The sequence below is a fragment of the Sycon ciliatum genome, chromosome 1 (assembly GCF_964019385.1).
Source record: "Sycon ciliatum chromosome 1, ocSycCili1.1, whole genome shotgun sequence".
Classification (NCBI taxonomy): domain Eukaryota; kingdom Metazoa; phylum Porifera; class Calcarea; order Leucosolenida; family Sycettidae; genus Sycon; species Sycon ciliatum.
The window spans coordinates 23554369-23567464 of record NC_088643.1 but is presented as its reverse complement, the minus strand read 5'-3'; the positions used below and the strand labels follow the sequence as shown (position 1 = coordinate 23567464).

Genomic DNA, 13096 nt, shown 5'->3' with positions numbered 1-13096 from the left:
ACGTGTGTAGCCGAGACGTTATAATGTCAAACTGATTCAGATTGGGAGAGCATAATTATGTCGGCTACAAGAACACTGTTATCATACTGTTGACTGCTGTGATTGCTGGTTGCGGACAAACCAAACTATGTGGCGACCACCATGAGGTCTAAAGGAAAGAATGGTGAAAAGTGGCTGTATACCACAGCTAAACCAAAGCGTGCGCGCAGGCAGTAATGTGTATGCGCCGGCGGTAATGTGTATGCGCAGCAATACACCAAATACACAAACGACCAAAGCATGCGCGCGGGCTGAAATGTGTGCGCGCAGCAATACAACAAATAGAATACACCAAAAGGGGGTAAAGGGGCTACAAACTACGTTTCTGTATTCGAAGTGTAGGCGTGAAGTGTGCAGAGCAGCGTGCACGGAAGTCAATGCTGAAGGTAACGTAACTAGCTTCCGTGGCAATGTAACTGTTCTTAGTACAATGACAAGTCTCCGCACAGGGAGTGCGTATGAAGACCGCGCATGGAAGAGACACCATAAACAAGTGCATAGTACAGGCTGAATAGTTACGGAATGCTCGAATGTGGGGTTTATCTATGTTTAGATTTAGAGCACTATAATAAGTGAGGCATGTACGTATGTACAAACATACGTACGAGCGTGCATAGGTCCGATAATGGAACCTAGACATAACGGACACAGATCCATACAGGGCGTGGATCCATAAGGGGCACGGATCCTACTTTGAAGTATATGGGAGTTAGATAGACATAAACGGCTGAATATATTACAACTATAGTACTGTACAAGAAAAATTCGCGAATGGTGGTGCCATTCGCGACAACGTGCAAGTTTGTTGAGTGGATCGGTGGAGAGTGCATTGTGGAGTGGTGGAGTGACTAATAAATCTATCTTAGGTTCATACATGTTGACGACCTTTAAGATCTGTTTGGTGTGATGGAAAGAATGACATGAATCGTGTTTGGCTGGACTTTCGTGGATACAATGACAGAAGCAGTCCAGAGGCCCCAGCAGTGACCTACGCATCAACACAATGTTACATGTATTCGGAGCTTCGGCAGCACTGAAAACAAGCTGGAGATACGAAAGACTGAAGAGCGTTTTCACACCCCCTGGTTGTTGTAGTGAGACCAAGCCTACCTTTCCGCATTTATCAGATGCCGCGCATGGGAGAGAATTTCCTTCAGCAACCGTGACATGTCATCTTCATGGAAAAACAAGCAAACAGGAATTCGAGAATGAAGAGATTTACAACTAGAGCAGTGGAGGTCACAAGACATTGCTCAATCAGCAGTAGTACTACCAACAGCAGCAGTAGCAGAAATAGTAGCAGCAACAGCAGCAGTAGCAGCAGCAGTAGGAACACACAGCTTACCAAGGTGCGCAAACAAGTGGCCAGCAACTTGTAGTAACGACTGGAGAGTTTCGACACAAGCAAAGGCAACAAACACAAACACACACACACACACACACACACACACACACACACACACACATACACACATATGCACACACGCACATATACAACCAGTATAAATGCAACGCCACCCATCGATGGCTTAATCAGGTACTACAGTAAAACCTGCAACGGCGACCACTCGACCATGGCGACCACTTTTCCTTGTCACGGACGCATTCACATTCAAAACAGCTCGGATAAGGCGACCACTCGCTCAACGCGACCGACGACCACCCACCCGCGACCGCGTTACACAGTGCTAGTACATGTAAATGTATGCATTGCATGGTGCACCATGCATGGTAGATCTACACATCAGTGCAGGAAGTGTAGATGTGCATGGTGCATGCACGGCACTTGACAGGTCTGAGGACCCCAGGCACATGAGTCGCGCTAGAGTAGCATAGGTGTGTGCACTGTGATACACTGATCAAAATGATGTATCGCATGTGGATATGGTCACGTGACCCACTGAACCTGGATAAGAAGACCACCTGGCCACGGCGACCACTTTTCTCGTCCCTTGAGTGGTCGCCTTACAATTGTAGACAGGCTTCACTGTATCTGCATAGGCAAATGCCACATCTCGACTGAGGCGGGTCAGTCAAACCGCCTTGCCATATCTTAAATTTTATGAAGGTTGAAATTCACAGACCATGAGGAATTCAGCAGGAATTCAAATGACTAATTGCATACAGCATAAGACACACCACCATGTACGTGTACGTGTTGACCTAGCAAGGAGCAGCTTGATGGTTAATTCCAACTGTACATCCATGCTACGATGATCTGCACAAGGCAGCAATACAGTTCAGCTGGTTATATGCAAAACATGGCACACGTACGTCGTTCTGGAGTTTGGTCAGGGTTACGGAATCGTTGAGCAAAACGCCCAAGTACAGGGGCGTGGCATGGTTAACAAGCCACATAAATATCTTCAAGTCCTTCTCGGAGAAACAGTGCCTGCACAACCACAATCGCAAGCACAACCACCGCAACAGTGGGGAAACATCACACCAAGGCATGCAGATACAAGTTGATTACAGGTCAGGAACAAAAAGCAAATCAACCGTGCAAGCCATGTACACTGCCAAAATAGTAGCATATCACTGTGCTATTCAAGGCCTCAGCATAACTCTGTGCTGAGCACTGTGTTGAACAAAGCCAGTACATTCATCTATCTCCAACACCATGGCAAACACATCGCACCAGACAATCTGCTCCCTTTCTACTGAGTTACAGTGCGTTTTTAACAGACCATTGGGATTTAGGGGAAATCGGTTATTTCCACTCGAAAATTCCCTAAAAATGTTTTTCGCGGAATCTGCGTCGACTCGGGTTTGAATCAGTCCAACAAGAAATTGTGGAGTTACATCAAGAGTGCATGCACATGAAAACCAGAGTGTGCAGCTTGGATGGGTGTCTGTCACGGCGGAATTCCGTGATTGCATCATATTTGGTGCAGATCTGAGGCGGGAAGTGGCGTAGTGCGTACAACTGAGCTGCAGTTGTGCAGAATGAGACCTGCTTGAATCCTGCTTGAACGCACTACATCCCTAAAATGATGTAATCACGGAATTTCGCCGTGACAGCTACCCATCAGAGCTGCACACTCTGGTGTTCATGTACACGTACTCTTGGTTACATGTATAGCTGCATGATGGTCAAGCTAAGTACCGGTATTCAGCCAGGTTTGGGCAAGGTTCTGGCAAGGTCCTGGGAAAGTAATACATTTGAAGTATAATTAAAGGAAAGTGATCCTTCTGCCATGCTCTAAATGACGAAAGTGTTCAATATTTATAATAGTAATTTAAAAAAAATACTGTGGTATTCGTTGGCGCCTGGACAGTTCCTGCAGGAGAGACAGCGCCAACCGACTTACGTATCATAGGACGCGATGGCCATTACTGCCACCTTCTCCCCGTGGCCATCCTCATACTTGGCACTGATGGCCGCGCACATCATCGAAGTGGGCCGCTTGCCGTCCTCACTCAGCAGCAGCACTTCCTGCGGATAGCGGTCCAGATTCTCAACGATGCACGTTGAGTCGGCCTCGACGACATCTCCGTACGGCGATGATTCAATCTGATCACGTGGAAAGAAAAGTGAGAAAACATTCCGCAGGATCTCGTGAAAAAACAAGTTCCACCCATGTGTGTAATTACGTCCTGGTGTACAAGAAAGCCCGAGTAGTGTGGGCACGACAGTGCACAGCATCGTAAAGAAGATTTAGCAGACAGCCGCGCCAACGCCACACTGTTCGGCTTGACTGACCGTTTCAACACTGATTGCCAGCTGGTGAACTGCTTGACAATGCTCCATCCATCATCATGGGTGCCCCCAACAGTACATAACCCCCAGGGTGTACGAATGTGCAACTGTGCAATGAGTAGCATTGCAGCAAAACCCAAACATCACACCGTGCAAGAGGGATCAGGCAAAAAGTTGCAGGCTGAGCAGTCTCACACACACACCTATGATTGCTGTTTTGCACACAGTGTGCCTGTTGCACCCAACTGTGTGTACTGTCATGTTACGACTGACCTGAGAAGTTTGGATACCGCTGCCACAAACCCCAATGCAGACAATGTACAGTTGCATACCTTGGGGGATATGTACTTTGGCACATGTACCAGAAACAATGTAGAAAGGCCAATTGTCGTAAAAAAAATACGTGCAGCTATTTTCATGATGGTCTCTGGTAGCCATGCCAAGTTTGAGTGTCTAGGAGACAACTGCTCCAATGTACATCATATGCAGCCCACACATGCATGTACACACATGTGAACGCAAGCGCGCAAACATACGCGTGCATGCACACGCACACACACACAAGCACACACACACACACACACACACACACGCACACACACACACACACACACGCACACACACACACACACACAAACACACAAGCGTGCATGCCATAGCAGATTGAACAAGGCAGGCAAGACAACAAGACAACCACACGACAGGAGTCATGAGAAGAGCAGACCAGAGTTCGGGTTCACCTTACTGGAAGACACAAGCCAAAAGTCAACAACACAGAATCTCTTACAGGCAAAATGATGTCTTCTCTGGGCACTTTCAGGTTGCGCAGCTGACAGAAGAGAGTGCCGCCATTTTCATTGACAAGAAAGATGGATGAGGCGCCGCGTGTGAGATTTTCCGCCATACGACACAGCTCTTGCGTTAGCACCATGGAGTCGTGACGATAGGCTAGCAGCAGTGAACAAGCAGAAGAAGATTCGGCATTTTCCTAGCAATGAACACTAGACTGACAGACCGCACAATCAAGGAAACCAATTGTTTGCGGGGGGAGGTGCACCATTGAATGAGGTGGAAGTGGACGGTAAGAAAGAAGACTAATTGTTGCATTTATGTGTTAAAAGTAATTCATAGCTAGCATTATAATCTGGAGAAAAAAGTTGTCTTTTTGTCAGATTCGCCGGTTACGAACATGTCATAGATCATGTGCAGCTCCGTTTAATAAACATGCCCCATATACTACTACATGTACTGTTGAGAGTCTCCGGAGATTTCCTGACAGACTCGACACTTACAGAATAGGTGGTAGAAGTCGTTCCAGAGCGCCACCTCGGTTTCCGAATTCTCCCTGACCACGGCCAGGTCTTTACGGTGGCGTGACAAGGCTTCCGTTCTCTCCACGGCCACGGCCAGCAAGCCTTTCAGAGTGGATAGTGGAGCCAATGCGGTTTCGGGACCACCACTGCCCTCTGGAGGGTGGTGACAGAGCATCTATGGGGAGAAGACAGGCAGAGTGCAAACAGAGGCTCACCGGGAGTTTCAGCGCACGTGTGTACGTGCGTGTGTGTGTGTGTGGTGTGTGTGGTGTGGTGGTGGTGGTGGTGGTGGTGGTGGTGTGTGTGTGTGTGTGTGTGTGTGTGTGTGTGTGTATCTGGTGTGGAGTACATTAGGTGTCCTGCGACGGCAGTAATAAGGGTGCTTCCTCTTCTTCTGTGAGTATGCAGTAACTACAGTGTGAATATTGACTGATGATATCAACGGCGGCAGCAGTCTCCTATGGAATTAAAGCATGGCACCAAATCGGGGAAACATCTGTGAAGAGGATCTTCAGACAGAAAGACCCGCCACATTTTTTGAAACAAACAACAACCCAGAGGCTGAAGGTAAAGTGTGCTTTCGAAAAAAAGTGAATAGAAGGACTATTGACAAGTATTAAAGTAAGTAAAGTTTGCACATCCACGATACAACCGGCTATACAATTGCGTTGAGAACACACAACCAGCTTAGGAAGTTTCGCTCGTGCCAGGCCACCACCATGCCTGTAATACCAGGGTGGCAGATGCAGCAAGTATAACTTTTTTTTAAACCTCACCACAAATAATGCCACGACACGACCCTTCTGCTTTCGACCGCGCACTGGGCAGCACTTGAGCACTGTCGCACATAAGATTAAAGGAGTCAGACATCACAGCAAGAGGTTGAAAGGGTTGACACGCCAAACATCTCAAAACAGGGAGGGACGGAAGAGTAAAATTAATTACCACAGTGGTGAGTTCCGCGCTCTAAGAAAGCATCAAGTAGCTCACTGGACAGAGTCAGAGGTGTAGGCAGGGGTTCCATTGAAGTGGTTTCCGCCTTTCAAGCTATCTGGTCCTCACACGCTTGGAAAGCTTGGAAACGCTGCGGTCACACTCACTGATGCATCCAGATCACAACACAAGCACTGCTCCGTGCTACTTCATTGAAGTGTTAACGCGCATCCCTGCATGCGTGCACATGCGCGTACATGTGTGTGTGTGTGTGTGTGTGTGTGTGTGTGTGTGTGTGTGCATTTGTAAGGATGCTTGTACTGTCGTGGACATGGAAATCCGGTCGCACGTCTAGCGGCCCCAGGGCGCTGGCCATGCAGCCGTACACACATGCATTTATGCGCCGCAGCACGCTGGTCGCATCGGATCAACATGACTGTGCACTGCACGGATGTACGCAGCGTTCTGTACGCGCTGAGGGCGCTGGCACCGGTCAATCGACTGGATTTCCATGTCCGCTACAGTAGTACATTGGTCATCTTACCAGATAGTGGCTCAGCGTTGTCAAGATCAAGCAGCTGCCGAAAGGGGCTCTCCGCTGCAATCTCCTCAACATAAACATGCCGATCCTCACCGGTCTCCACGGACTCACTACAACAGCAGCAGCAGCACATCACAGCACATCACACCACGCACAAGTAGCACAGCAGCAGCACAGCACAGCACAAGCAAACAGTCATGGGGAAAGCGTTACTTCCTGAAATCAGCGTCACCCTGTGATGAGCCCCAGGTGCAGTACCATACACGCCAACCATGAGTACTTGTACATGTGGTTCTTTTCTGTTTGAGAATACGAACGGCTCAGATAGGCCAGCATAGCCGGATGGTGTAGATAAGGAAATTCGATGAAATGATCCCCAGCGGGGTTGTACACTCTGGAAGGGGTTTAGCCTTTAGGGTCACTTAACACTAGGTACAAATCAAACTATATTTAAAAAGTCACATTTATATAGAAGTCTCCAAAACGACTAAGAGAATGTGGTGCGAAGCCTGAAAAGTTGCCTTCTCCTTTCAGGCAGAGTGTTGATCCGTGTACAGTACATGTACAAGGAAACATTCCTGCATTTCCCAGTACGTTAGCCAGGCAGTCGTACAAATTTTGTACGACTCCCTGCTTTCACAAAGCTACGCAAGGTCAAAAGTTGCATGTACTGTAAAAGCCAATATTCTAACAAGGCGCATATATAACGACTTCCCACATTTGACTGGTTTACGTGTACCAAAGGTAACGATTCTCACGCATTCTCAACGCTCAATAGAACATGTATCGATTTCTGTACAACGATTTCTATTTTAACAGCAGATTTCTCCTCGTTAACTCGTTAGAATTAGCACTTCGTTATATAATTAACGCAATAAATAGAGTAAGCTGCGCACTCAAGTACAAACACCATTAGCAAAATTTGTTTTCATGTCTAGAAGCTTGTTCCTTAAACGTTCGTTATATACATGGCTTTTACAGTATGCTGCATGTAAATGTTAAAATCTTGTACCGGATGTTTCCCACCCAAGCTCAGACACCACCCGGAATTGTCTGAAAACAAACTCTTCCTCTTACACACATACACATGTACAGAAGTACACACACACACACCCACGTGCACGCGCGCGCGCGCGCGCGCACGCACACACACACACACACACACGCACACGTGTACTCACACACACGCGCACCACACACGCACACACACACACACACACACACGCACACGCACACGCACACGCACACACCATGTATACGCCCGTCGCAAAAGAAGCATGCAAATCTGCAAATGCACTGGATGTGCACCCACAGATTTTCTCTTTATAGCAATGACAGCGGATCTGATTCTGATTGAAACAGATCAAGACAAGCGCCAGATAACTGTCTAATCCACACAACTGGTGAAGCCATGTGAATCGACCCCCCAATGCACACCTGGTCTACACCACACGGAGTACATCGGAATAGGACGGCCAAGACAGCTACCTATGCACACCCTACACTTGCTGGGGTAACCAGTATAGACAGCACGCTGCTTTGATAAAAGCAGACACTGGACGCACACACACACACACACACACACACACACACACACACACACACACACACGCATGTCCTCAACATTGCCGTAAGACGGTCACATGTACACACACACACACACACACACACACACACACACACACACACACACACCTTGAATCTTGAACGCCCATTGCCGTAGCAATGATGGCACACACACACATACACACACACACGCACACATGCTTCTTTGCGACAATTCGCAGGGGCACACTACTTACAGTGCGGTGCTGTCTAACTGCTGCGCTGAATCCCGCGGCGAAATGCTCGCATCCTTGCTGGATGCGTACAGTTGAAGCTCGCCAGTCTCACGATCAAGCACATAGACCAGAGACTGCGCCTATGCAAGAGCAAACAAGATGAACATGCACGATCTATTGCACCGGAAACCAGTAGAACTACACTGGGTGTGACTCGTCTCCCGATGACAGGTTACGGAAACTGTCAGTACGAGAATCTTTAGGCAGTCGGAACAAGCAAGCAACTACAAGGTTAATTTCCGTAGCTATGCAGTAGACGTTACTTCAGTAACGTCTGGCGCTAGCCAGGGTCCACACAGCTTTAATTTGGTATTTGTTTGTTTGTTTGTGTCACGCCTGGCGCTATTCCATATCTGTCCCGTACCGTACCGTACCATCAAACACAGCTGGCCACAAACAGCTGGCCACAATATTCAAATAGGGCTTTCAAATGCACGATCATAACGTGAAGCAACTTGGAAGAATGAGTATGAATGCGAAGTGTATCGGGTAATGCATGTAGGGCGATTGTGCGGGTTCGAATCCCAGGTTATGCCTGAAAAAATAGGAGAATTGAAAAATTTATAATATCCCTATGCTTTTTTGCCTGGGTCATCAAGGTGGTAGACGGTGTCGTGTTACCCTCGACCGTACCTGTCCCGTACCGTACCGTACCATCAAAGACGGCTGGCCACAATATTCAAATACCGATTATAGGCCCCGGGCGTATAGAATAGCAGCCTCGATTTCCTAGGCGTATACAAGAGCACGGGCGCAATTTCGGAACCGGGCGTATACTTGGAATAGGGATAGCAGTAAGTATTGGGTATCAGTACCTGTACATGTACTGGTGTTTCTGGCATACCTGGGCCTATACATGGGCATGGGCGCTATTTTGAAACAAACGTGTTGACTTTCCCTGACTGGGCGTGTACACGGAGGGTGGGCGTAATTTCGAGTGGGCGTATAGGGCTTGAAAGTGACGACGTCAAAAACGGCCAGGGAGTAGTAAATTGACATCAGATTTCTATTTTGGATCCACTAAGGTGTGACTTTGCTATTGCCTCCGTATGTGGGTGCATAGCAACCCACTTATGTCGTATGCAGGGGTGACTTTTACTTTGCCACCAGTTGTAACCCCGCCCCCAGTAGCCAAATCAGTCAGTTTCACTGGTTACATCACCTTGCTGTGAGTAAGACGGCTTGAAATGTGCTTGGATCCATGCAAAAACTGGATCCAAGTGGATCCAATTTATGAATTTTTGAAATTGTTGCTATGCTGTGACGTAGCACTTTCAAGCCCTATACAGGGGCTTTTACGGTAGGGCTTTCAAATGCAAGATCATAACGTGAAGCAACTTGGAAGAATTAGTGTGTATGCGAAGTGTATCGGGGGATGCATGCAGGGCGATAATGCGGGTTCGAATCCCAGGTTATGTCTTGAAAAAAAATAGGAGAAATGAAAAATTTACTATGTTTTTTTTGCCTAGGTCATCAAGGCAAAAAAGCATAGCATAGGGGCCTGAGCTTCCAAGCTCTCTCGTTTGGAAGTGCATTTTCCATAATAGGAAAGTGTGCCCATAAAAGTGAAACGGGGCAGAATAGAGTCAAAAGACAGACTTCGGCCTAGGCCTTCTCAGTTCAGGCTGCTATGAGGCAATAATTTCAGTTTTCCCAAGCAGCGGCCTTCCGGTCAGAGACGCAACGTTTACGCAAGCTGCCTACTGTGCACTGTACAAGCAGAAATATTAGATTAGAATTCATTTTCATCTTCTTCGTCCAAGGAGTTTTCGGATATAAATAAAACTGTGAACGGTACCATTCGGCTGTTGAATAATACAACAAACACTCATTCTCCATGCGTAGGAATTTTCAGACTAAATTAAATGCCGGACTAACATCGATTCGTCCAGCTGTTAAATGTGATTAAATTTTATGGTTCATGGACTAAATCTTCAACCGGATAAACTCCCTTACTTTGGAGTTAGACGAAATTATTCACCGCCTAAATGTTCTGCCCGTTTTTTTTGCTTTTTTACTAAGGCCACAGCTTCCAATCATGACATGCAAAGCAGCGGTGCAGCATCGCAGGCATGAATCGTGGACGTGGTCTGATGTGCTCCACCGACCTACAACTATAGGGTCTCGGCTTCACTGCACAGCAAACGCGTCGAAAGAAAACGGGGGGCTATTAATTATCGCCTGTACAGTATACAGCCTCCATCACGCCCTACGCACACACTCTTGCAGCAGCACGGCGCCTGCACATGTGCCGTCTCACTGTCTTCAACAGCACAAGTAATACATTCCGATTCGCCAAGCAGTGCTGCAACTAGTACCGCTCTGCCAGCACACCACATTGGTCTGGAGCTGTTGTGAACAGTATTGGCCAATGAAAGTCAAACTCATGAGCCGGACTGAGCATACCGCAGCCTTGCATAAGTTCAGCAAAGCAGCAAAAAAAAACTCTGCGTATTTCCTTGGCCGGCACTGTGCAGTCGACAGCGGTGTTTAAGTCACATGATAGGTCAGAGATATGCCTAATGCACATAACACATTGTAGTTGTGCCCTTGACTGGCTAGTACCTTTTCTGGCAGAGTGCATTCAAAATACTAGTACATGTACATGCAATAGGGCATGAAAAGGTCCACTACATGTACTACGGTATAGAAACAAATACACGTACTGTAAATGGCACAGACAGTACAGCCGTGCAGTCTCTTACCACAGAGCAATCTGCTTTCAAACATTCGAGGAAAGCAACAGCAGCCTGCCCAGGAGTCTCTGCTTCCGACAACTCAATAAGTGGTTCTCCGCTACTCGTCATATTCGCCAAATATTCCACCCAATGAATGTGCCACGCGAATTTTCAAATAGCACGGATCAAGTTTACATTACAATTCAAATCTCTGGCTCACAAGAGTCACATGTCCACCATGTTTCAGAACACCGCGGGGGTGACCTGGTGACAAGGGTAACACGTCTCCTACTTTACCCAACACTTGCGTGGCACGGCAGGGTATCTGAGAGGGCCACTCTGAGCATATCAGTGGTAACAACAGCAGTGTCTTGGAGAAAAATTCAAGGATTGTCACAATTGTCTACCCGTACGTGTACCTTGTACCTCGAGATGCGTATTTCTACACTTGTAGACACTCACTTCAACAGCATTGGAACTTCTCCATCCAATAAATTTTCTTCTTTGATAATAATTAATAAACCCTTTTGGACACGACCTGACTGTTTATGACAAAGAAACAAATGCGAATCAGCCCAAACTTGAGTAGTCATGTCATAAACGAAACAGGTTACCTTTGACGGTACGCGGTACGTACATGTGCATTTTGTGCGATCGCGATGATGAAGCTCATGCATTCCATGATCCATGATCCAGGGTCCAGGGACCAGGGCCAGGGCCGATGCTGCAGCCAGTGCACTTATACTTTTTACCAAGAGTAGATAAACAAGAGTGTGCAACTCAGGATCTCTCCTGCACAATCTGCAGATACCCCGCGCCCACGGCGGAATTTTTTGTTTACGTCACCTTTTTTCAGAGAAACGCGGCTTTGCCGCAGAACAGTGTGAGAGCACGTGCTGGGCACCGACCTTGTAGTGTAAAGCCCAGCCAAGTGCACGAGGGAAAACTCTCCAAAAGGCTCGCAGCGCGTGCGTCGTCGAAAAGATTACGTCAACAAAAAATTCCGCCGTGGGCCAATCCATTCGGAGTTGCACACTCTTGTTTATCTACTCTTGTTTTTACTTATAGTGCAGGACGACTGGTACGCGTATACGGTCGGGTTGCATTACATCAGCTAGCTGCAGCTAGCTAGCTCAGCTCAGACCGTATATTAATAATATCGAGGTTTAGTCCCACGTAATCCATGGGTACTTTACGTGTGTGTACCACGTGATACTCAGTGACCCACGTACAGACCACGGGTGTCGACGTTTTCTGATTCACGACATACCGTACCGTGTATGGAGGCTCAGTAGAGAGGTTCTGCTATGTGAAACGTAGAGAAATCACGTAGAGAGCAGGTGTCTGGGTACCCGGGTTAGACTTTAGTCTACGGCTTCGCGTGTTTTGGCTCCAGATTTCTACGCGGAGATGAGGTTCTCTACGTTGTGGCACACGCAGAGAAAATGCGTACGGATTTGCTGGGTATCGATCAACTGCATGCAGAAAACTGCCAAATATGGAAGGGAAAATTCCCAGTACACATTCCACGTGACTTCTCTAGGTGAAACCAAGAGTAGATAAACAAGAGTGTGCAACTCCGGATCTCTCCTGCACAATCTGCACATACCCCGCGCCCACGGCGGAATTTTTTGTTTACGTCACCTTTTTTCAGAGAAACGCGGCTTTGCCGCAGAGCAGTGTGAGAGCACGTGCTGGGCACCGACCTTGTAGTGTAAAGCCCAGCCAAGTGCACGAGGGAAAACTCTCCAAAAGGCTCGCAGCGCGTGCGTCGTCGAAAAGATTACGTCAACAAAAAATTCCGCCGTGGGCCAATCCATCCGGAGTTGCACACTCTTGTTTATCTACTCTTGGTGAAACGTAGAGCAGAACAGCATTTCTTTACGTTACGGGAACGCGAAGAAAGTTCGCGTGATTCTTTGCGTCGCGTTCCCAACACGTAGAGCAGAACCTCCCTAGTGGCTCACCCACGTTCCGCCAGAACGTGGGTGAAAATCAGAATGGAGCGCATTTTGCGAGCTGTGAGGGTGCTCAGCTGAAGAAGTTTCCGA

The 13096-nt window shown here is 47.6% G+C and overlaps 1 protein-coding gene across 1 annotated transcript in view; it reads right to left on the bottom strand.

The window, feature by feature from the left end:
• Positions 1–11660, bottom strand: part of LOC135819039 (cGMP-dependent 3',5'-cyclic phosphodiesterase-like) — a 37311-nt gene extending 25651 nt beyond the window's left edge. The window contains exons 1-10 of the mRNA XM_065332189.1: positions 11073–11660; positions 8329–8447; positions 6530–6636; positions 5829–5890; positions 5032–5227; positions 4527–4687; positions 3351–3553; positions 2314–2431; positions 1385–1424; positions 1150–1213 (exon numbers count right to left, since the gene is read on the bottom strand). Of these exons, the coding sequence (XP_065188261.1) occupies positions 1150–1213; positions 1385–1424; positions 2314–2431; positions 3351–3553; positions 4527–4687; positions 5032–5227; positions 5829–5890; positions 6530–6636; positions 8329–8447; positions 11073–11174 (1172 nt within the window). The 5' untranslated portion in view covers positions 11175–11660. The remainder of the gene's footprint in view (positions 1–1149; positions 1214–1384; positions 1425–2313; positions 2432–3350; positions 3554–4526; positions 4688–5031; positions 5228–5828; positions 5891–6529; positions 6637–8328; positions 8448–11072) is intronic.
• Positions 11661–13096: the final 1436 nt, after the last annotated feature.